Below are 24,052 nucleotides of genomic sequence, written 5' to 3' on the forward strand. Positions count from 1 at the left end.
GGTAATTCGAACGTCGGCTCGTTAACGTTTCATCGTCATAATGAGTCTCGTGTTACATTTCACCAACAGAGCGAGAAACAACATCGGTAGAAAAAAAAAAATGAAATACTGGGTTTAGGGAGAAAAATGCCAAACGACACGCTCCAGGGAAGGGGATGCAGAACAAATGCGAACACCAACAAAACGAAACTCATCTAAATACATCATTTTCAAATCCACTGATGGCATGGATTTGCAGTGGGCGGTATGAAGAATGACCATCGATTTCAGGAATTTGAGATCAATATTGTGGACGTCACTTCAGGGGAGAAAAGTGGGGGAAAAGGGGGAGGTTAGAGATGACCGGGGAGGAAAATTGGCGGTGGCTGGACGCACGTACGCGTGTATATTCTGAAACGTGGTATTCTGTCATGCAGTAGAAAAGCACTTAGCCTCATTTATATTCTTAGGGCGATATACGTTGGCGCAGGGCTGTCCTCGATTTGCCATTACGTTCTACGAAATTATTTGATAATCAAATTGGTCATTCCTCGCCCCCCCCTCCCCCCGCCCCCCACCACGGCCGACCGTTGAGGCACACGTCGAGTTTGTGACCCCCTGAAAGTGGCTGTTTCCTCTTTTTTTGACAACTCGCCTTCGCGCCACGTCGACACCCAAAAAAAAGGAGCATTCTTTTTCACTTTGACGCGGTAAAGGCGACGGTACATAACGAGCACAGAGCGTTGCAGGAGGCAATTAAAAAAGTGTTGAAAATGTTTTTTCTTCGGGGGTAATTATCGTTTGACATGTCACTTCTGCTCTCCATTGTTTGCAAAACAGCCGTCGCATCGGCATTGAAAAAAAAAGAGGAATTCAGTCTGTGATGATATGTTCATTCCCATCAAGCAGTATGCGATGAATCATTTCACATTTTAAAGAGAGGAGTTCCAAATTGATCGGATAAAGAAAGTTGTCAGTCAGAGAAAACTTGACACGAAATTCATGATTCAGTGGATATGTGGCTCAACGGAAATTTTGGACTCACCGCAGTGATATAATTCCAGAATGATTGTTGGATATAGTGGTAATACAATTTGAATCATCCGGACTGCTGCAAGGGATGCGAAAATCCCTGACAGCCATGACAGTTGGTTAATCAACGTGACTACGGCTAGATACAGACGTTGACGTGACCATGCATTCTGAGGTTTATTTTAATAATGAGCTCAATGTCTGTCGAAAGTAAAATTACATGAGCATAAACAGAACGAAAAGTGTGTAATAGAGGAGGATAAAATACCCCTCGATTGGAGGCAATAATTTCCGGATGCTTTGTCTGATTCGTAGAATTAGAGGAAAAATAGAAAGGGAATGAAAGTGGAAGAGAACAAAAGTGGGGTTTATTCGCGTTATCAATTCTCTGACAAATATCAGCGCTTCCGTGGATACACACACACACGTTTACATGTATGCAATCACTGCGTAAACTGTGGAACTAAAATGGCCCAACGTTGTATTCAAAACCCACGCGACTCCTGTCCAACTGCACCTCTCTCGTTCATCGCTGCGGGTATAGGTATCGACTGGTTTCGCTCGACACGTTTCATTTCGACATCATATTACGTCCGTTTCACCGCGGAGCTTGAAATATTGGTGAGTATATCGTTCTGTACACCCAACCACCACAAAACCCTCTCGACCAACCCACCCTCAGTCACCCCATTTCAAAACGTTACCCAAACTACCCCCTCCATCCCCCTTCAACAATCGCCAAAGCCTCACGTATACGTGTGTGCGCATCTCGTCGACAACTACGATCCGTTCTGCCAACTGCCAACTCGCTAATGTATTGCTTATAATCCAGTCCAAATGGATAATCCACTTTCCTTTTATTCTCCTAATTTTAATCCCCCAAATTGGACTGAACTTTGGAGCTAAACGAAAATGTTTAGAGAGAAATGATCAGGAAAAATTACCGAACTCACAGTTCCCTCACCGATTACGGAACCGACTCAGAAAATTTAAGTGACGGTATCGTAATTTTTTACGGGAGATTCAGGTAAAAATTACGGAACGCTCTGGACAAATTCCGCGATTTTTATTCCTACAACCACATTGCGCTCCAGAATTACGGAAAAGATACGTAATTTTTATTGAATATTTCTCTCTGTGCGGTACTCTAAAGTCTGAATACCCGAACCATTCACGGAGAAAAAAGTTTTCGAAAAAGTCTTATGGAAACAAGTGGACAATGGCATTTTTTAATGAGTACCGTAATTGTTGCTATTAAATTAGTAATTTGCTACCGAATGGGTTTTCTTATTTGAAATCCTTATTTCACTACTCTCTTCTTCTATTGTTTTCATGCCATAGTACTAGCATTAATTGAAATGTCATCAAAATTTTGCGTAGTATTTCGCTCTGTCAAATAATTCTATATTCAGGCCCTGTTAAGACTCGAAGTCGTTTTCAGTCCAGGGTTAATCAAGGTTCAATCGAGGTAAACCTCGATCAGTGTATAGCCGGGATTAAATCGGGATTTATTCGGAATTTAGCCAGAGTTTAACCCAGGTTCTGTCAGAGATTAGTCGAGACAATGAATAAATATGAATAAGTATTCAACATAATAGACTAGTATCTGAGTTTAATAGAGCTAGAGATTTTTTGATGTAAAAGGCTGATGACGGCATTGCGTAACTTTATAAGCAATGATGCTGTCCTCACGATTTTTCAACTCGATTAAGAAGACATTGAAATATACGTTTCAAGCCCTGATTTAATTGCTATGTACTGATGATTATTTCAGTAATTATGACAAACCCGATTTTCTCTTTCAAATCGCATAAACGTGTTATAAATGTGCTATAACTCAACAACGAATTGTGCGACCCCCATCATATTCTGATAGAATCAAGAGGGTATTGTTATTCATTTTTTGAGCCATGATTAATTCCATTTTGATGATAATTTTTCGAGTGATTGTTGGAAAATCTATTTTTTAACAAATATCAATTTTTCCGAATCTGTATGAAAAATTAAATTTTAATTGGTGTCAATGAATAGCTTATTAAAGTCTATATTCACGAAAAAATTCATGACATTCGATTGATCTTTTATAAGAAAATTTCGAGACAAAAATGAAGAAAAAGGACCACATACATACAATTTTTAGACCATATTTAGTTACTCAAACACAAAAAATTGGAAACTAGAAATTGGAACGATTACGAGGCCTCCATTCGGATACAAAAACGTAAAAATTACGTTCGAAAACGTAATCCTGATATATGATATTGTTTTCATGAAAATTATTGGTTTCAGCGAAAATTTTCCACAAATATCTGTAAAAATTCAGATTTCGTAGCACGAAAAAATTGCGAAAAAACGCAATTTTTATTCGTCTCGCTCGCGTCCTTCCTATGTTTACATGCATCCTAGGTTGATCGCAAAAATTACCGAACACACTAAGGTAAAATCCGAGGTTTACCGAGAATAACACGGAAAATTTACCCTTCTTAACATACTCCCTCCGCAAAATCTCACGAATATCACTCCTTCAGTGCAAAATTGTAATTAGAAATTACGTATCAATCCAATAAAATTTCCGGAATTAAAATGCAAATTCATCTTTTGCCTCACAGTTTTTTCCAAATTTCCGCAAAAATTCCCGAAATGAGTATTCCATTCCACGATTATACACAAGTTCCACGTAATTTCTCCTGAATTTTTTCTCCCCGATAATATTAATATCTCCGCTGAAACCATTCTTTCCAACTGCAGACCAATTAAACCAAAATTAGCCGCATTTTCCCCGAAAATATGAGTAGGATCGTGAAAAAAATCTGTGAGTCGCAAGAGTGTGGTCGCGAAACCACACGAATGGCAACGCCGCAAAGGTGATCCTACAAATGAATGGGCTCCATCGTTCGGCAATTAAGGTGTTGAAAAACGAAAATGTTAAATGATTTTTAACATTGAAAAATGTTGGCCTTTTTCCTACTCCACCGAGTTGCCGGCATTTGCGACTATGAAATCGTTTATTTTGGAGATGTGTTTCTACTTACGTCTGTAGGGTCGTCCTTCCTCGGGCGTTGACCGCTCTGTGTTTTCGGATCCGGGCGTTGCATTGGCATCGCGATCCTCCTCGTCAGGACTTGGTCCTCGGTTAGATGCGGTAGTTGAACCGGGTGCATTGCCAAGGGGCGAACGACTCGCTGAACCCGCTGGGCTCTGTGGTGCGGTATCTTGACCAGGAGCAGACAGACCACCAGCCACACCACCCGACGACGGTAGTGACGGCGAAAACATATTCGACATTCCCGACAATGAACTAATACTAGCGAGTCCCGATGACACACTTGCGTTTCCAGTTTCGACTTTTAAACACTTGCTCGGTGGTGCAAATGCCGATGGACCCAGTGGTCTGAATGCACCGAATGGCAAACGTGGGTCTAGGGGATGGAGAAATTGATGCGGCAGATGCAGCATGTGATGGAGGCCGTAGCCAAGCGACGCCGCTGTGCTGAATGGTACGTGAAGATCTTTCGAATCCGTCACCTTTTGCATAAAATTATAGCGCCAATGAATCCGTGTTCACATTCCGGGGGAAAAAAATGCATGCAGTGTGGGCGGTGTTAATCATCTTTTTGCATCATTATTCTTGGTTAATACGCCTGCAAATGTGGATTTTTTAATTCCATTTTATTTTTCCGCCGTTTTATCTTTCGAATTGAATTGCTCTGTTACAAGTTTAATGGAATTGTACAGGAAACGAGTTTTTTACTAGATGACAACCAACAAAAAGCAAATAACTCGGTTATTGAAAGCAAAAATTGTCAATTTCAAAGCACGATTGCCCATCCCTTTTTTGTCAATCACTTTTTTTTTGTAGGGATGAAAATTAATGCATACAGAGAGAAAAAATTTTACATTTTCAGATACTATTACTTATTTCGGGTAAATGTCACTCAATTCTAGAAATTTTGGTGCTATTTTTTTCAGGGAAAAATTCTTTATTCTAAGGGATTTTGGATGTAGTGTCAAATATCATTGGAAATGAGTGATAGTTCTCTGCAAAACTAAAACTTTCATTTCTTATTGAAGGATGGTTTTTCATGCAAAGCAGCGGTGGAGGTTTCATCAATCGGGGAGAACATTAAAACTAACTTGTGGATTGAAGGGTCGCTGCATTCTCAAGGCGTCGGGGAGACCCCCGGCCTGTGAAAATACTACCAGGGACGGTGGTTGTAGGTGATTCGGCACGTATGTCGAATTATCCATCTAAAACAGACCGGGCGAATTCCTCTGTTTGTCAGTTCACCTTTTTTCCATCTCTCTCAGTTTCAAAACTATCAATCTCTCCATCAAACCAAACGAATAGAACCCTCCCCCTACCCTCCTCGGCAGCATAGAGACACCGAATCAATTAAAAGTAGAAAGTTGTTCAACGATGATAACGAGTCAAATCGAGTGTTAACGCACAAAGGACACAGAGAGGAAGGGAAACTTCCAAATGGTATGAGCAACTGTGAAATTTCAAAGCCGATCGATCGCACACGTTTGGCATTAACCAGCCACGCGAAACCAAATTGCGTGGACAAACGCGTAACCGCAATGGTCACGGCATCCGCATCGTGCGGCACGATGGGCATCCAAATGTATTACAGTACGAAATCAAAATCAAATTGGTTTTATATTACATTTCGACGTTTCGTCTATACCCCACCAAAATGTGTGTACACGTGGATTATATAACTGTGGTTTTGGGCATAATTGTCATTTGGTTACTCAAAATCATATTGCCTCCTTGTGCGTTAATTCTCACCCACCCCCATCTCCCACCCGTAAAAGCTCATCAATCATCCAACGAGTCATTATTAATCGATTGTTGATTTTTACCCCCCCGCCGCCTTTCCAACTGTATGCAAAACCCCATTCTTTCATGACTTCACCTATCAAACTATTAAACAACCCGCTATCATCACGTAATTACACTGATTCAACCCGTTAACATACGACAGATATTACCCGATAATAATCCACCAATTTATCCCCACGAACATTCGATATTGAAACAAGATATTAATGAATAACAAATATTTACAGTGGGGCCGCTGTCTTTCCACATGGCTGTGGCTCTTCTCTCCTCCACTCCCTCAATTCGGAGATCAATCTTCACTTATTGACTCGAGACAATTATCGAGCCGCTGCTACCACCGCTCTGTACTTCATTCAATGAAGTATCCTCAATTCACCTCACTCGAACAATTCATCTCTACTACTTTTTATTTAAAATACCCGCGCAAACCGAGCAAAGGACCTAACCTGCTTTGACTGTCACGCGAGTAGAGCACTCTCACCACGCACGTTTAGACCGGCACAACAATCAACACAATTCAAATTGTTCTTTTTAAAAACAAGCGATGATCAACAATGATCGAGCCATTGTTGAATTATAGGCCCTATAAATCGATGATAAATCACGCAGTAGTTTTTTTATTTAAAATAAGTAGCTTTGGCTCATCGAGACGGGGTTGATGGCTTTTAAAATTCGAAGATAAATCCCGCGAACACAGTGGACCTAACCTCAACCCCTTATTGTATACATGAAGTGGCTAACACCTCAACAATGAATGAAATGTTTATATCAGCAGCTGATGACAACCGTTGTGCCTCGGTGTCGAGAGACAAACTGAGAAAGAGGAGAAGGCTGAACCCAGGTGTTGTCAGTGTATGGGTGGACTTGGTTGTGTATCAATTGGGGAGGGACTGGTGGATAGAGACAGAAGTGGAAGTGGGGAAGAGATGATTTTAACCCAGTGTTGAAATAGGCAAGAGGAAGCCGCCAGGCCCGGTGAGCTACCTCGTGGACATGCGAGTGCAGACTGAATGGGTGGCATTGGAGTGAGGGTACTTACCCACGTTCCCCTCGTATACGACGGCAACGGCGGCGGAGGTGGTGGAGGCGGACGGCTGATACGGATGCTGCAATATATCCAAACACAGGCAGCACTGGCTGGTGGCGTGTGCGCGTGTTTCCGCCGGCCATAACGGGAGGGGTCGGTTTTCAACACGCGATGGAATTCACATTCGAAATTGTTCATGTGTAGGCGAATTGCATAGACGTCACACATACGAGCATTACGTACAGCCAGGGGAATGATGCATTTCAGTCAAATAAAAGGTTTTATTTGATTTTTTTTTCTGCCATTCATTTCAAGTTTTTTGGTGGAAATTTATAAGTCCATGTATTTTTTATAATGAAAATGCTCTCATATGGAATTGATTATTACATGTCAATGGATTTCTCAATAAAGACTGAATAATACTAGTTGCAAAATATGATAGGGAACGATGGGGTAAAATGGACATTTTTTATTTTTTTTCAATTTTTAATGACTTGTTGAATTGCTAATGAAATTGTATCATTTGTTTTTAATACAAAGGGCAATTCTTCCCCCTTGTGATGAGCCTAGACTGAGCTCAATTGATAAATATATTTATGAGTTATGAATATTTTTAAAAAAGTGAAAAGTATCCATTTTACCCCACCCTTCCCTAATAGTCCAAAATCAAATTTGTGGATTATATTATATTAGATTATATGAAATTAAGTTGAAATAAAATGAAATAGGATAATATTGCTGACAGGTGGAGGAGAAGAGAGGCCAGTGTGGATGTAAAACAAAGAATGCTTTTGTAACGTCAAAGAGAATAAATTGAATTGAATTTCTCCATTGCAATTTTATCTCTAAGTGATTGTCGTCATTTGGTGCAAGGAAATTGTTGTTTATATTTGATGTCAATAAAAATGCAAATGAAATCAAGTTCAAGTTTGAATAGAGTATTTATTATAAATTATTTGAGTCGACCCAGGTACTTGATTCAAATTAAATTTATGTCATTTAAATAAAAAAATCTAACTCTCCGATTTTGATTTGAATTTGCACATAACTACAGCTGGTACGATACCAACAACTGATGGCATTGCTGTGTTATGATAACAATCCCGAGAATATCCATCTGTTGCTGTTGTCTCAGGGATAGATGGCATTGTTTATTTCGAAAAAAGTGTGCTGTGTTGCGTAGAATCACACGATAACCTATCGCCTCGTATCAAATTGTAATTCTTACGAGGGAAATTGTGCACTGAATTTTTGCAAAGTCGAGATAGTTTGGGCTATTACTGACACATAATGCTACGTGTTGGAGCGAAAGTAATCCGTGCTGGTCTGGAGGCCAGGGGGTTTGCCAGTGCAGCTGCCTCACCGGCATTCAAAGTTCAGGACAATAAAGATTTTAATGAGAGAGTTAAAAACTCCAAGGTGCCCGTTATCATCGACTTTTTTGCAACGTAAGAAATTGTGGATGGATTACTAGTCATTTGACAATTTCATAACTTCATTATTTTCGATTATAGGGAGTATTCCACTTTTATGGGGTGTTGAGATGAGTTGCATTATTGATGTCGGTGATTACGTTAATTGTTTTTTAGGTGGTGCAATCCTTGTCGTATGTTAACGCCGCGCTTGGAGTCTGTTATTGAGGAAAAGCAGGGGAAAATTCTGTTGGCTAAAGTTGACATTGATGAGAACACAGATCTTGCTCTTGATTATCAGGTAAATTGATTGATTAATTGATTAAAATGTTTATTAAGGGAAGACTACTATGATGTTTAAAAGTCGCGAGTTATTTGAAGGAGATTCCTCATACATTGAACCATTAGTGCCAAAACAATAATTGTTTATTGTTCGTTTACCCCGCAAACGCTTAGAATGTTTAAAACAGACCAGGGCCTCCAATTGTTGAGCTACAGAGGCTTTTTTTCAAAATTATAACAATTACGAATTAGTTTTTGGAAATGCAACTTCTACACAGCTAATTTTGCTATTTTTTTAATAAAAAATTGCATCATTCATGTAAAATAACCCGAAAAATGTTTCTGAAAGAATCGAGGATATTTTTTTAATATTGTAAGGATAATTTTTCTGTCTATTTCACATGAATGGCGCAAATTTTCATATTAAATAAAAGGAAATTAGCTGTGTAGGAGTCGAATTAAAAGAAAATTCGTAATTGTTATTATAGCCCATTTTTTCAAGTTTTGAAAAAAAAACTGTAGCTCAAAAATTGGAGGCCCTGGACTATTTTCAATATTCTTAGCGTCTGCGGGGCAAAAGAACAATAAACAAATAATTTTTTTGCACTAATTATTTGTTTTTAAATATATATAATCGATCTTCAATGCATGAGAAATCGCACTCCAACAGCCCACGACTTTTAAAACTCATAATAGTCTCCCCTTGACTTTACATTATATTTGTAGTGTAAATACTATGTTGGTGTTGAGGTATGTCGATTATTTACTGTCATAATGATTTCCAGGTCGAGTCAGTACCAGTTCTCATTGCAATGAAGGATGGGAAGGTTCTCGAACGTATGGTAGGCCTCCAGGACACAGACAAACTACGAAAATTCGTCGATAAATATGCAGACTCATAGTTATTAAGTTACTCACAATATAGTACGATCTAAATAGCCAAAAAACATTTTCAAACAGCAATTTATTTCGTTGTACAGAACCATTTACATAGTCCCTTTATATCCAGAAGATTTCTCGTTGTAAATTAATCGTTGGGATATTTCATGAGAGGTGAATATACAAAAAAGATTTAAAATATGAAAACTTGGAAATTTTTATTAAATAAAATATTTTGGATTTGAGACTATTCAAGTTTCTGTTGGTAAAGCTTGAAGCAATTGCCTGGCTCTTTTGTACTCCACAGTCTCTTCGACTTCTTCAGCGGCCTCCTGCTGTCGTTCGTATTTTTTTATGACGTCCATACCTTTCTTTAGGAGCAATTCTCGAGCCATTCCTTTGCAACCTTCGAAGTATTCCAGTACAGTGGGGAATACTTCCTCTGGGACTAACGAGTCGTCTAGTAAGTGATCCATCAGCCAGATTTGCTTGAGCTTTTCGAATTTCCATTTACTCTTTGCATGTTTCCACTGTGAACAAATTCAGAATATTTTAGTGGTGATTTTGGAGTGATTATTTTGCGAACATTTCTTTAACTCCACTGTTACCAAAAAAAATGTAATTTTATTTACAGTTTAGTAGTAATTTTTGGGAGAGCGATATTAAATTCGATTTGGAAAAAAAAGTAATTTCAAAGTACACTGTAAAGTTAATGAAATTCCTCATTTTTAAGCAGCAGGAAAACGATAATTTTTAATTAATTGAAAATTCAAAAATATATTCATTTTTACTAATTTCCATGAAATAATTGAACTGAAAATTACAGTTGCTATTGATTTCTTCATCAAATTGTGAATTTTCAATAACGAAATTTCTTGACATTTTCTAACGTTGGCAAATAGTGGAAGAATTGTTTTTTTCTCTCGATTCTTTCCTTTTTCAATTCTAATTAAAATTGCTGTTATGACCTTTAATGACTAAGGAAATGTTTGGAATAATTTTGGTGTAAATTTCTTGAAATTCAAGTGAAACTGTCACTTGCTAGAAATTTCCTTCCTAAGATATTCACAGAATTATCTGCATTTTCCTCTCAATCAACTTCTCCAATGTATTAATTCAATAATTATCAATGATTGTTTTTTCTTACCGTTGAAATATACTCGAGAGATTTGTTCATAGCTTCAACTTTACTGGCATCTCGCTTCTCTGCTTCCCTTGCTTCTTTCTTCTCTCTTTTCAACTGCCTCTTCGAAGGTTTCTTACTCTTAGGAGGTGCATCCCCCTCGACCTCTTCATCAACCTCTTTATCTGCCTTCTCTGTGTCATCCAGTTTTTCTCTAAGAATGGATGAAGTAGGATAAATTACATGAATTAATTGATAGCCGCTAACCATATAAGGAAGTTAAGGGACTACTATGAGTTTTAAAAGTCGCGGGCTATTGAAGTGAGATTTCTTATGCATTGAATATCGATTATATGTCTGAAAAAGAAAAATGAGTGCAAAAAAAAATTGTTTATTGTTCGTTTGCCCTGCAGACGCTTAAAATGTTGAAAATAGTCGAGGGCCTCCACTTTTTGAACTACAAAGTTTTTTTATTTTTGAAAAAATGTGTACAATAACAATTACGAATTTCGTTTTATTTAATATACAAATTTGCGCCATTCATGTAAAATAGGCAGGAAAATTATCCTTAAAATATTTAAAATATATTCTCGATCGTTTCGGAAACATTTTTCTGGTGCAATTTTTTATTAAAAAAAGAACAAAATTAGCTGCGTAGGAATTGAATTTTGAAGAAATAATTCATAATTGTTATGGCACAGATTTTTGCAAAAATTTGGAAGAAAACCTCTGTAGCTACAAAAATTGGAGGCCCTGGACTTCTTTTAACATTTTAAGCATCAACGGGGCAAATAAACAATAAAGAAATGATTTTTTTGCACTAATTATTCGTTTTTAGACATATATAATCCATCTTCAATGTATGAGAAACCTCATTCCAATAGCCCGCGACTTTTACAACTCATAGTAATCTCCCCTTAATTCGAAAGGGTTGTTTTTGATTAATTAAATTGATACGAACTTTTTTGCCTTCTTAGCCTTCTTGGGCACGTCCTCTTCTACAGCTTCAGATGCCTCTGACTTTTTCCTCTTCGATTTCTTCACCTTCACTTCTGGTTTACTAACTAATTCCCCGGCATTCTCATCCGCCACTGATTTTGTCTTTTTCTTTTTTGATTTTTTCTCGCTCTTCGAATCAACCGTCATACCATCATCATTATTCGAGCTCCTCCCCATTTTTAGTTCAAGATGTCAATCAATTCGATGATTAACAATTTTTTTTTTTTATGAGAAAATGTTCATTTTATGTCATTGACGCATGAAGCTAGCTCGTTTGTTTCTGTTCGGATATTGATAATAATTTGTTTCTAACCTTTAAATGATTTTTTCCTATTTTTATGGTAGAAAATTCGGAACAAACACTTTCTGTCACGGAAAGAGAATTTACGGGATTTTGTTTTCACTGAAGAATAGGTAAATCAATTTCAAAAGAGGAATTTCATATTATTTTTTATAAATTTAGGTCGATAATCTCGATTTTCCATTTGGAACACGTTTTCGAATGACTGAAAAATAAGATCAGTGTTACCACCACGAGTCCCTGAAAATAACCATTTCCTAGGGATTTTTAAAAATTCGATTGCCATGTTTGGACATTTGCCCCCTAAGCACCACAGAAACAGCTGGAAGTACACTTATAATATTTTTTCGACCAATTTTTCAGTTTTAGATCCCACGTATTTTTACTAATAAAACGATTCGGTAAGTGCAATAATCCTCAAAATACCTGAAACATTAATTCCATCATAAATGGCATCATGCATGAAACTAGCCCACAATTCTCGAACAACAAAAATCTAGTACGTCTCAATGTTTTTCTCGCAAGTATAACCTAGTTCGTGTCTTTCGATTTATAATTCTGATGTCAGAAGGTCACATGCGAATTTTATTTCCTTAAACGCCTGATCATTCTCCTCCAAATAACTCACATCAATTCCCCATCAAATCCTGCACAGTTTTCTTGATCAAGCACCACAAAAAATTGCACTACGTGGAGTAATCAAATTACCGTTGAATTTCCGCAAAATGTTTCAATGTCATGAACGATAAAAAAACGTCCCTTACATTCTCCGTCAGAAAATAATCCAGCATAATTAACTGACAGCGAACAATCGTAACGACTTGAAAAATCCAATTAAAGAAGAAAAATTCAATTTCTCTAGATTACGTCAACTTCCCCGGAGTTTAACGCGAATAATTAAAGCGGTTTAATCGAAAAGAAAATCCCAAACCCATCAACATGACGGAGGACATGTTAGCAGACATCTGCAGGGTGTGTAGATCGGAGGGTCTGGCAGACCGTCCCCTCTTCCACCCCTGCATATGCACAGGGAGCATAAAATGGATTCACCAGGAGTGCCTCGTCCAGTGGATGAGATACTCCCGAAAGGAATACTGCGAGCTCTGTGGGCACAGGTTCTCCTTCACTCCGATCTACAGTCCAGACATGCCCCGTCGTCTCCCAATCAGGGACGTTGTGGGTGGTCTCGTCTCCAGTATCGTAACAGCAGTCAAGTACTGGTTGCACTACACCCTAGTGGCCCTCGCCTGGTTGGGCCTGGTTCCTCTGACAGCCTGTCGAACGTATCGGGCTCTCTTCAGTGGGTCCCTCGACCTCGTTAAAATAATGTCTCTTCCAATGGACATGATATCAACAGAGAACATCTCCTCAGACGTGTTTCACGGTTGCTTCGTAGTAACTTGTACTCTATTCGCCTTTATCGGCCTGGTCTGGTTGAGAGAGCAGATCCTTCATGCTGGTGGTCCAGACTGGCTGGAGCGAGACGCCCCTCTCCTTCCAGCCGATGTTAATCACCCTGAGGCACCCCAGCTCGAGGAGGCTGAACTGCTAGAGGTGCCCCAGCCCTTCGGAGGGGCAAATGTCAGGGAGAATAACAACATTCCCCCATTCGTAGACGAACCTCCCAGGCAGGACAACGAGGAGAATCACCCCTTGTACAGAGAGATTGGTGACAATAATCCTGACAATCCTGGGCTTGACAACATCAATGAGGAAGAGGGACAGAGGGAGGAGCCAGCCGCTCAGGAGGAGCCTGCTGATGGCTGGAGAGCACAGGGGCAGGATCAAGTTCAAGCTGGTGGAGAAGCTGAAGAAGCTAACTGGAATCCCATGGAGTGGGACAGACCTGCTGAGGAGCTCACCTGGGAGAGACTCCTGGGGCTCGATGGCTCTCTCCTCTTCCTCGAGCATGTTTTCTGGGTCATCTCCCTGAATACTCTGTTTATCCTGGTGTTTGCTTTCTGTCCATACAACATTGGGCATTTTACTATCATTGGACTTGGATTACAAGAACACGCTGCTGCTTCACACTTTGAGGGCCTCGTCACCACTCTGTGTGGGTATGGGGTTATTGGAGGGACTCTTGTTGTACTTCATACACTCGCTGCACTCTTTGGCTTCCAACGGTCTCAGAGGATTCTGGGGCTCTGCTATGTCGTGGTGAAAGTGTCACTGCTGTCTGTCGTGGAGATTGGCGTTCTACCACTTGTCTGTGGGTGGTGGCTCGACATCTGTTCGTTGGCCATGTTTGATGCCACTCTCAAGGACAGAGAGTCCTCATTCAGAATTGCACCTGGGACCTGTATGTTCATCCACTGGCTGGTGGGCATGGTTTACATTTACTACTTTGCATCGTTCATTTTGCTACTGAGGGAGGTCCTCAGACCCGGAGTCCTCTGGTTCCTCAGGAATCTCAATGATCCTGATTTTTCACCCATACAAGAGATGATTCATCTTCCGATTTTGAGGCACGCCAGGAGACTCGTTGCTTCAGCTGTTATTTTTGGTACTGCAATTTTACTCATGCTCTGGCTACCGGTGAGAATTCTCAGGTGGGCATGGCCCGGATTTCTACCGTACACTGTCACTGTCCAGACTGAGGCTCAGGTAATTACGCCGAATATGAAATATTCTTTTAAGGTGAGTCGCCTGTGAATCTTCGAAGTCAAAGGCTCTCAATTTTGGAATTTTTCAATGCTTCTTATTCAGTAGCGAAACGGTAAAACTGTTTAAGTCGATCTTGACTATTTGGCAGTTTTCAACGAATATCTCGAAATCTAAGGGAGATAGCAAAATCTTTGTCATGACCTTTTCATGGCCTTCAATTCGGTGTACAAAAGTTAGTACAAAAATTTCGTTGTCTCTCTTAGGTTCGGAGATATTCCTCGAAAACTCAGCTAAGGGCTAAATCGACTTAAATCGTTTTACTGCTTCGCTACTGTATTCGTTCTGCGTAAGCGAAGAATGAGAAATAGGGGGGAGGGGTAACTAAATTTTTTATTGCTCTTTAGAATCCAAAAGCATAAGATCGAACAAAAAACATCACACGGTGTAACCAATTCTTGATCTAAGAATTCCTATCTTGAGAACATTTAATTGATATTGCATTTTGAAGGCTATCCCGTCGACAATTTAGACAATAATATGAATTGCACAGAGTTTATAGGAAGGGAAGCCTGTTCACGAGAAAAGCAGATAACAAAATGACATGGTTTTCAAAATGAGAGTAAACATTAGAATATTTTTAGGTATGATGTGGAAAGCTATTGATTTTTTACTACATTGGGAACTTACTTATTTCTGAATAATTTATTACCCGAGGGAATAATTTATGCTACTAGAACCTTCCGGAAAAATAGTAGTATCATCTGAAACATAGTATATTTTTCGGGAGCTAGAATGGAGTGTAATAAACAAGTAGATTTAGGGGGCTGCATTTATTCTTTTTCCGATTGTTCTTGAGGCCTGTGGAAATTTCCTCAAGATATTAACAATTAAGATATCACTTTGTTTCAACATAAACGGACAGAGCATTTGAAATGCAGCTCGTAATCTATTTTTGATAAATTGTAGGAGAAATCTTTCTAAAATGCCCATTTTTATATAATTTCCGTTTTTCAACTTACAAAAACAGTAAAAATCAATAATTCTCCTCATTATTTCTCGCAATTTGTATGCATCGAATGAATGATCATATGAAAACTCCCAATAAAAAGGTCTGTGACTTCGGAAGCCCACAGGAATCTCCATAATTCAATTGTGATATCTAATCATTAATTGATATTAAATTTTAGGTGAGTGAGCTATCGTTGGAGTTACTCCTCCTTCAAGTGATCCTCCCAGCTTTGCTGGAGCAGTCTCACACTCGAACATGGCTCAAGGCGATCATTCGTGGCTGGTGTCAGGCAGTGGCCTGGATGCTGGACCTCCAATCGTACCTCCTGAGAGACCAGCGAGAGGATCAGGACAACGCTGTAATCGAGGAGCCACAGCATGATCTGGGAGCTGCGCACCAGGCGGCTGCTCAGATGAGACACAGGGGTGGCCCCCCAGGGTATCAACCGTATACAAGATCCAGATGGTTCCCAGCGAGACTGGTTGGACTGCTGCTCTGTGTCTGCGCCTCATTGGTCATTGCCAGTCTCATTGCCATGACATTACCTGTTTGGTTGGGAAGGAGGGTCATGGCTTTGTGGATGGTGGGAGCTCCTGCACCATCACCACCGGTATTACCACCTGTAGTGCCAGTTAACAGTGAGTAGATCACATTTTTATTGATTTTTGGCTGCTATTTCTGGTACTCTTCAGACATTTTTCATCGCATATAGGGTAATAAACACGTCAATTTCTGGACGGAGGTTGGACGATTTCAACTTGCATTGAATATTCCATAAATAAAATGAAAATTGTACTGATTATTTCACCTTTCGATAATATTACTCGTGTGTAATCTTGTGATCATTCCAGACATTAGGGGTTTTGACTGCATTCAACTATTTTTTAATTTAGTCACTGTTTGTTTTGTTATTTTCACATTCAATAATTTTTTTCTGATAATTGAAACATTTTTGAAGGTATGAAGAAACCCATCATGTCCCCATTTAGGTGATTCTTTTAATTTACATCGTACCACGAAACTCGACTTTCCCTTAACCATCCAACAATTGGTCTATTCACCGTAGTTCGACTAAAATTTCAAAGAATTTTGTCATTAAAACTTCAGGATTTTATGGAAAAATTAATAAAAACTATCAATTCAATTCAATCATTCATTGAAAACTGATAGAAATTATCAAAATTCAAGTAAATATATAACTTTTCAATTAATTGAAAATTCTGCGTAATTTGTCACTGAATATTCATGTTTTGATGTTGAGTTGTTTGAGTTGAATAAAACAGACCACCCTACCTCATTTTTCACTCTGACAGCATGAAATCACTAATATTTATTTTATGCAGATTTCACACCCAAGTGTTAAAGACTAGTATTTACTTGGCTGAAATCATAAAAGTGAAATAATTATTTTAAATTTGTGCTTTACCATGAGTAAGTTTTGCATGAAACGTGCTTATTGCTGGATATGAAAATTAGATTCAAAATATTATCCACGTATTTCTTTATTTTTCATAAATGAGTAACTCCGCAACTCCATTAAAACCAATGTTAAATAGTTCACTTGATCTTCTCTGGCGACGCAATTTTTCACGATATGAGGGCTGGGATCGCCACTAATATTGCTTTTGCTGTAATTCCTCAGTTTTTCGTAATTTTTCAAAATGAAAATAAATACGCATCTACTATTTTTCCTACAATTTTCGTATTTCATAATTCTATTCAATGAACAAATTTCATGCAACAGCCCAATCATTTGGAATTTTATTACTAGCTGTAATGATGAAATAAAAAAATTAAAAATAAATTCTTTTCCAGGTGTTGGCGATACAATGGTAGTGTTTTCAGGACGTGTTCACGAAATCTACACAGTAGCCTGTGGCACCTACGTGTGTTGGGCAGCGGCGCGTGGCCTTGCCCTCGCCTTCTCCTGGCTACCCCGCGGACGTCGTGCAATTATCGATAGAATAAAACACTGGGCAATCGTCAGTGTGCGTGCATCAATAGCTTTCATTCTTCTAGTCGGTGTTATTCCACTGTTATTCGGCCTCCTCCTCGAGCTAGTTGTGGTAGTACCCCTTCGTGTTCCACTTGAGCAAAATCCGATACTATTCATCTGGCAGGATTGGGCACTTGGTGTTTTATACACAAAAATAGCAACTGCCATCACAATGATGGGACCCGAGTGGAAACTCCGTACAGCTATTGAGAAAGCGTATAACGATGGTGTCAGAGAGATGGATCTCAAATTTGTCATCACGGAATTAGCAGCACCTGTTATCTGTGTTTTTGGCCTTGCACTTGCTATTCCTTATGCCATTGCTTATGGTATTATACCACTATTTGTCACGAATTTACAGACACAGATACTGATTGCACGGCGACTTTATCCATTTTTATTACTTATCATATCGGTTTGTGTATTGATAACTTTTCATATTCGACAGTTTAGAAAATTGTATGAGCATATTAAGAATGACAAGTATCTTGTTGGCCAGAGGCTCGTCAACTACGAGCATCGAAATAAACAGCAGTCTCAGAGGTCGAGTTAACGAAATACTTGATGAGTTACGACTTTTTTTTTTTATTAAAAATGAGGACTCAGACATTTTCCACCAACTGTTTGTTAAATAGTAAGTTCATTGGGTGAAAGTTTATACTTTCTGGCCGAACAATCCATTATGAATATCCAGTGCGGAATTTCGAAGCAAGAAAATGCAGGGGAAACGATCAAATTTGAAATAATGACATCAAACTCTTTCTTAAAATATCTGATTTTGAGATTTTTTTAAAACACGTCAGAGGAGGATTGTAAAGGGATGAAGCTCTGGCGGTGTAGCTGGAGGACTTGAGTTAACTTCGTGTACATTCTTATCCTGTCATGCTTGAAAATTCAGGAGAAAACACAAAAAAGGGATTTCATAACTTTATGTTAACCATTTCAATTTTTAATAATTCTAATATATTTATGTAGGTGATGCTGAATAAATCAGAAAGACTGTGTTTGTTTTCCAATTTCGATTTATCATCATTTCGCTTGATTTAAAAAAAAAAGGATTAATCGAATAACAACAATTTTGAGGTTCAAAAAGTTTTGAAATGTGAGGGAATTCAATTTCATTTTGATCGCACAACTGCAGTGTTTTGTAATGAAATAATGATATGGATAAATGATATGATAATTGGGCTTCATATGCTCGATTTACTCCCTGATAATTTAGAAGAAACTAACTTGAGAGAAACTTCCAATTCTAGTATTGTCTTAAAAAAATTAATATTTCCATTTGCTGCTCCTCAGTTATGTAAGCTGCGTATGTAAATCAATTAAAACCCAGATACATCACGAGTTAATTATGATCAAAAATCCATAGTTAGCCCAATTATCGTAGAATATTTTTGTCGAAATTTATTTATCGTAAACAACAAGGAAGTACATTGAAAAAAATTCAATATGTGATCTAATTGAAATTTATATTAAGCAATGAAAAGTCAAAAATAGGTAATCAATTGAATGAATTTTATCTATATTTACTCGGTGAGAGGATGAGACATAAAATGAAACGAAATTTTTGAAAAGTCACTGGAAATAAAGTAGTTGAAACATTTTTGAATGGATATCATTTTTTTCTCCTTCATAGACGTTAGAAGGAATAATTTCTAATGAAATTGTACAATTAGGTACATGGTTTATGTAGAAAATTATATTCCCTCGTGTACATAAAACACGTAAGTTCAAACTACTATAATATTTAACTTGGAATAAATGGAACCAGTATTTTTATCATTACTTTTGTTTCTCATTCATTTCCCAAGGGTTTACCCTTGCACTTGGAAACGAGAGATTCGTGTATGAAAGAAAAACTTGTAAATTTATTTTAATTCTTAATAATAAAATAATGTAATGAAATGAAATTTCTTTCATTATCATGATTCCTCGACCTGGAGTAATGGAATATCAAAAGCCGCAATGGAATCCTTGGTGAACGTCTCCTTTGTTATGAACAATGACACGAAGAATACATTTCATGATGAAATATCATTCTTAAGTCCATGGTAAGCGATTCCAAAACATTTCCAATAAAAATATTCTCAATCTTTCTCATTCATAAATCCAGTCAAATAAATATTTATTAAAAAAGTGGAGAATCGGCATCGAGTGCAACAAATTGGTAATTAATTTTCGGAGGAATATTGGGATGTTTCCTCACTTTGACACTGAGGAGAGCGATAATTGAATAAATTCTTAATCTCGATTGATGGAATCTTCGTATTTACTCCTCGGCTATTTACAGATGCTTCTCCGCAATAATGATCGAAAAAATGCACTTAATTATTGAATCTCATTCTTAACTTCATGATAAAGGATTCCAACACATTTTCAACCAGTACTCAACCTTTCTGACTGACGAATTTAGTAAAATAAATATTTTTTAGAAAAATGGAAAATAAGCATCAAGTGCTAGCAATCAATAATGAATTTTCGGAGACAGCAGATTCGCTCCAATGCAGTAAATCTTGGGATGCTTCCCCATCCTAAGATTGAAAATGGTGTTGATTGGATAAATTTTCAATCTCAATTAATGAAATATTGGTAACCACCATCAAATCCTGTCCCACAACTTTTTTATTTGTCAACTATTTACAGATGCTTCCACGAAATAATCCAAAAAATAAATTGCATTGTTGAATATCATTTCTAACTTCATGATAAAGGATTCCAAAACATTTTCAACCAAAATCTTCTCAATCCTCCTAACTCACAAATTCAGTCAAATAAATATTTCCTAGACAAATGAAAAATAAGCATCAAGTACGAAAAGTCAGTAATGAAACTTTGGAGGTAGTAGACTCGCCTGAATGCAGTAAACCTTGGGATGCTTCCTCACCCTGACATTGAGGATAGTGAAAACATTGATTACCTGAGTGACTTCTGGCTTTTTCCAGAGGATCCTCACAGTCTCAACAGAATCATCATTAATGTACTCAACAGTAGCATGGTTCTGAGTCTCAGACAATTCAACTTTGAGTGTAAGGCCCACATGGCACAGGATAACATCAAGACTGTACTGCCTGACAGTCATAACAATCGCCAGCTGCTCACAAGCTCCATTATGAGCAATCAGATGAGTAAAATAGATCTCATTGCTCTTCTCCTGCGCACTCTTCGCACTCTCCTTCATTCTGTTGCAATTCTTAGCTAGTTTAGCACAGACCTCGGGACTCCAGTCCTCTGGCAGTGGAGCGCCTTCAAGATCAGAGACAAGTAGTCTATGAACAACGCAATCAGAGTATCTTCTGATGGGAGACGTGAAGTGTGTGTATAGGGGAACATTCAGAGCATAATGCCTCAAGGAAGACTTCTTGGCAGTTCCAGAACAAATGTAATTAGCCCTGACCATTGCCTGAGCACAGAGAGAATTAATCACCATCATTCGGCAGTTGGAGACAAACTCTTCGTCAGAATATTTCAGTCCTTTCTCAATTGTTTGTTCGTACTTCGACATGCTCGTTTGCAGTGCTCCAGCTGACTCTGTGTTCAAGTGAACTCCGAAGTTCTTGAGAGGATGCAAAGTCCTGGAGAGGGTCTGGAGCTTGGGGGGATCGTGATGACGAAGGAGTGCAGTCTTTGGAAATTTTTTGTAGAGGTGATTGGCAACTGTCATGTTGGCCAGAAGCATAAACTCTTCTATGAGTGTATTACTCTCGACTCTTTCCTCCAGGCAGTAGGATATCGGCAGCTTTGTAGCTTCGTCCAGGACCATCTGGATTTTCGGTTGGTCGATCTTCAGAGCTCCACCCTCGAATCTGTCTGATCTCAGGGATTTTGAGATGGAGAACAAGTCGTTGACTGCTCGGCAAATGTCAGACGCTGTGAATCCATTTTGCACGTTGGGGAGATCCACCGCCGACCAGTCGAGGTGTGGGTTCTCTATCATTTTTTGAGCCTGTTGGTAGGACATTTGGAAACAAGAGTTTATGATGCTTCGGGTGAAACGATGACTGACTACGTCGCCGGCTGGTGTCAACTCCCAGATTACTGAGAATGTTAAACGATCTTTTCCAGGGAGGAGAGAACACAGTTGGCAGAGGGGTTTTGGCAGCATGTGGTAGACTGTGTTCGCTAAGTAGATTGTAGTAGCTCGTTTCGAGACCTTCGAAAAAACAAAAGGATAATTTATGAGGGAGAACAAACGTAGAAGACGAATGGAAAATTATGCAATGTTTTTATGTTTTTCCAAATTTCACAAATGGTTATTTCATTTATGCTTTTAACTCAGAACAATTCAGATCAAATCTAAAATGAAAAAAATTTCATGTTTCCGACTGTCTTGGTTGTATTTTCCACAGGAGTGAGCGAGACCAAGCTCTCATAAAATTTTCAGAGCGATTCGATTTTTTTGCAGCCAGTCATTGCTAATTAATATTTTGCCGCAGCAAAGGGCAGTTGGACGATCATTTTTATTACCCCAGCAAAAGCGTGTCGAAGCGTCATTTACCACGATAAATTATCTACTTGCATTTTCCGCCCTTTTGAATATATTTTCCAACATGAATTTTCAAGGCTCTTTGAAAACGTTCAACATCTTCTCTTTTTTTTCATTCATGTAATGGCAACTAGCCCTACATCAAAAGAACGATCTAGATACAGTTATTTCTCTGAATTAAACCATTTCAATCCTGTAGAGTCGATAAATGTGAATAAAAACTACTTCAAACGATATTCGTTTGATGCCATTAGACTACCGCTCTATTTATCACATCTGGAAAGTTCGAAATAAAAACGACTAATTAATATTTCGATCGCTAATTTGAATAAGACTCCACACCGTGCACAAAATATTGATTTTCAAACCATTTCATTAAGAGGTGAACTGGCGTCCAAGAAGTATGTGACATCAGCGATGTGAACCCCAACTTCAAAGTTGCCATTTCCAAGTCTCCTACACGAGACAGCATCATCCAGATCCACAGCAGTAACTGGATCGATCGTGAACACACAATTCGATCTCCAATCCTCCCTGCCATCAATATCAGCCTCTTGGAGGACGTCATCAGGACCTGGCAGATGTTGGTACAATTTTTCATCATAAGGAGTCACGTCCAAGCCATTCTCGAGTAGTATCGCCTCGGTTTCTGCCTCCAAGTCTCCAACATCTCCAATCTTCCCCAAGATTTTCCCCGAACACTGAGATGGCGTCGACCAATTGAGCATTTTGGCAATGAATAGAGTTCTCTTGATATTATCCATCTCCTTGAACTCTTCTGGGAGAGTTTTTGGATCAATCGTCATGGCTGGGAACTTTGGGTCTCTTGGATGAAACCTCAGGAGTTCTTTCTGATAAACTAGAATGCCAATAGCCTTTCTGGGATGAATTTTCTCGAGAACTGACACGATAACGGCTGTTTTTTGCACCCTCCCATTAGCTTTCTGTATCCACCTGTCTTGCGGGTGAATCTGGATGACCACCAGGTCCTTCTCCATCGCTCGGTTTCTGTCGCAGTACCCATCGATGAGGATATCCTCATCATCCTTTCCACTAGACACGTAAGAATATTTTGGATTCTTATTACTGATTTTCAAAACTCCTGGTATGTACTGCTGCGAGGCCTTGGTCTTCTCATTCAATATCTCTCTCATCTTATCTCGATTTATCGACTTGGGAAATCCAAAGCTCTGGGGATTCCCCGGAAGAGGCTGTGTGTTATTTTGGATGTTTGGTCCAGTTATTCTCATCTCCGAGATGTCTTTGAGAATTTTCTCCGTGAGACGCGCACGAAGATCGTTCTCTATCGTTTCCATATTTCTTTGTATCGATTTTTCAGTAATATTTGTCAACTTGTGATTGTAGTGGGGTGTATGACCCTTCCGGCTGTCTGGTGGATCTTTAGTTTTTACGCCAGCTTTCTTTGTCTTTATCTTCCTCCTCACTTCAGCTTTCCAACATTTTGATCTGGGAGTTTGAGCTTCAGGTTGTCTGTGGTGGCTTGGAGCATACTGCATCTCCGCCAGTTTCTGCAATTGCTTTCCATACTTCTGGACTTCATTCTGCACCAATCTGCTGATTTCATCCTCCAACTTGGGACCTTTTCCTGAGCCACGTTTCCCTCTACGAATTTTTTTCCTCGTTTCTTCAACTGTGTCAGCCATTATTGCGAATTATTTATCTGTAACGAATGATCTAGAGATAAATCATTCAGACAGGACTGAGTCAAGAACATTAAATAAACAAAAAAATGTTTTTTGTTTCATGTTTCACACGTTACACGTGTTGAAATTTAACAAGAATTATCTCCATGTTACCTTGATAAATGATGAATCACGTTCATTTCAATCGAAAATTGTTCCAGGAGTATTAATTGAAAGTTTCAACAATCAAACAACAATCATAAACATTCATGTAAACTCTAAATAAGGGATAGGGATTCACAGACATCCGGTGTAGACACAGCTGCGCACGTCGGTAGAGCCATTTCCAACATTCTGCGGTATAGACACCGTCATTACCATCCGAGGATTCTTAATAATTTTTTAAAAGCGCCCCCCTTTACAAGTTTAAA

General features: G+C 38.7%; 5 protein-coding genes across 7 annotated transcripts in view; 2 read left to right on the forward strand and 3 right to left on the reverse strand.

Moving 5' to 3' along the window:
• LOC107038151 (E3 ubiquitin-protein ligase RNF220) overlaps positions 1–6,326 on the reverse strand; it is a 125,308-nt gene extending 118,982 nt beyond the window's left edge. Inside the window, exons 1-3 of the mRNA XM_015257102.1 lie at positions 6,083–6,326; positions 5,146–5,259; positions 4,044–4,536 (exon numbers count right to left, since the gene is read on the reverse strand). Of these exons, the coding sequence (XP_015112588.1) occupies positions 4,044–4,536; positions 5,146–5,259; positions 6,083–6,106 (631 nt within the window). The 5' untranslated portion in view covers positions 6,107–6,326. The remainder of the gene's footprint in view (positions 1–4,043; positions 4,537–5,145; positions 5,260–6,082) is intronic.
• A 1,722-nt stretch (positions 6,327–8,048) lies between these two features.
• LOC107036833 (thioredoxin, mitochondrial) lies at positions 8,049–9,707 on the forward strand. The gene is made up of 3 exons (XM_015255081.2): positions 8,049–8,332; positions 8,474–8,597; positions 9,364–9,707. Exons 1-3 carry the CDS (start codon positions 8,175–8,177, stop codon positions 9,478–9,480), a joined length of 399 nt encoding a protein of 132 aa, XP_015110567.1. The 5' UTR covers positions 8,049–8,174; the 3' UTR covers positions 9,481–9,707.
• Positions 9,515–12,077, reverse strand: LOC107036766 (uncharacterized protein C7orf50 homolog). The gene is made up of 3 exons (XM_015254954.2): positions 11,542–12,077; positions 10,605–10,794; positions 9,515–9,987 (listed from the first exon to the last, which is right to left on the reverse strand). Exons 1-3 carry the CDS (start codon positions 11,754–11,756, stop codon positions 9,709–9,711), a joined length of 684 nt encoding a protein of 227 aa, XP_015110440.1. The 5' UTR covers positions 11,757–12,077; the 3' UTR covers positions 9,515–9,708.
• Positions 12,078–12,197: 120 nt separating this feature from the next.
• LOC107036863 (E3 ubiquitin-protein ligase MARCH6) lies at positions 12,198–19,400 on the forward strand. Of its 2 annotated transcripts, none has more exons than XM_015255089.1 (4): positions 12,198–12,281; positions 12,743–14,520; positions 15,675–16,134; positions 17,312–19,400. In XM_015255089.1, exons 2-4 carry the CDS (start codon positions 12,820–12,822, stop codon positions 18,043–18,045), a joined length of 2,895 nt encoding a protein of 964 aa, XP_015110575.1. In that variant the 5' UTR covers positions 12,198–12,281; positions 12,743–12,819; the 3' UTR covers positions 18,046–19,400. The 2 variants fall into 2 exon arrangements, with proteins under 2 accessions (XP_015110575.1, XP_015110584.1); XM_015255098.1 differs by having other exon boundaries at positions 12,743–14,487.
• Positions 19,401–20,099: 699 nt separating this feature from the next.
• LOC107038975 (DIS3-like exonuclease 2) lies at positions 20,100–23,950 on the reverse strand. Of its 2 annotated transcripts, none has more exons than XM_015258415.1 (3): positions 23,796–23,950; positions 22,347–23,659; positions 20,100–21,645 (listed from the first exon to the last, which is right to left on the reverse strand). In XM_015258415.1, the coding sequence occupies exons 2-3, from the start codon at positions 23,640–23,642 to the stop codon at positions 20,314–20,316; spliced, it is 2,628 nt and encodes an 875-aa protein (XP_015113901.1). In that variant the 5' UTR covers positions 23,643–23,659; positions 23,796–23,950; the 3' UTR covers positions 20,100–20,313. The 2 variants fall into 2 exon arrangements, with proteins under 2 accessions (XP_015113901.1, XP_015113970.1); XM_015258484.1 differs by having other exon boundaries at positions 22,347–23,673.
• Positions 23,951–24,052: the final 102 nt, after the last annotated feature.

This window comes from Diachasma alloeum, unplaced genomic scaffold (assembly GCF_001412515.2).
Source record: "Diachasma alloeum isolate Michigan unplaced genomic scaffold, Dall2.0 Dall_scaffold_00176, whole genome shotgun sequence".
Classification (NCBI taxonomy): Eukaryota; Metazoa; Arthropoda; class Insecta; order Hymenoptera; family Braconidae; genus Diachasma; species Diachasma alloeum.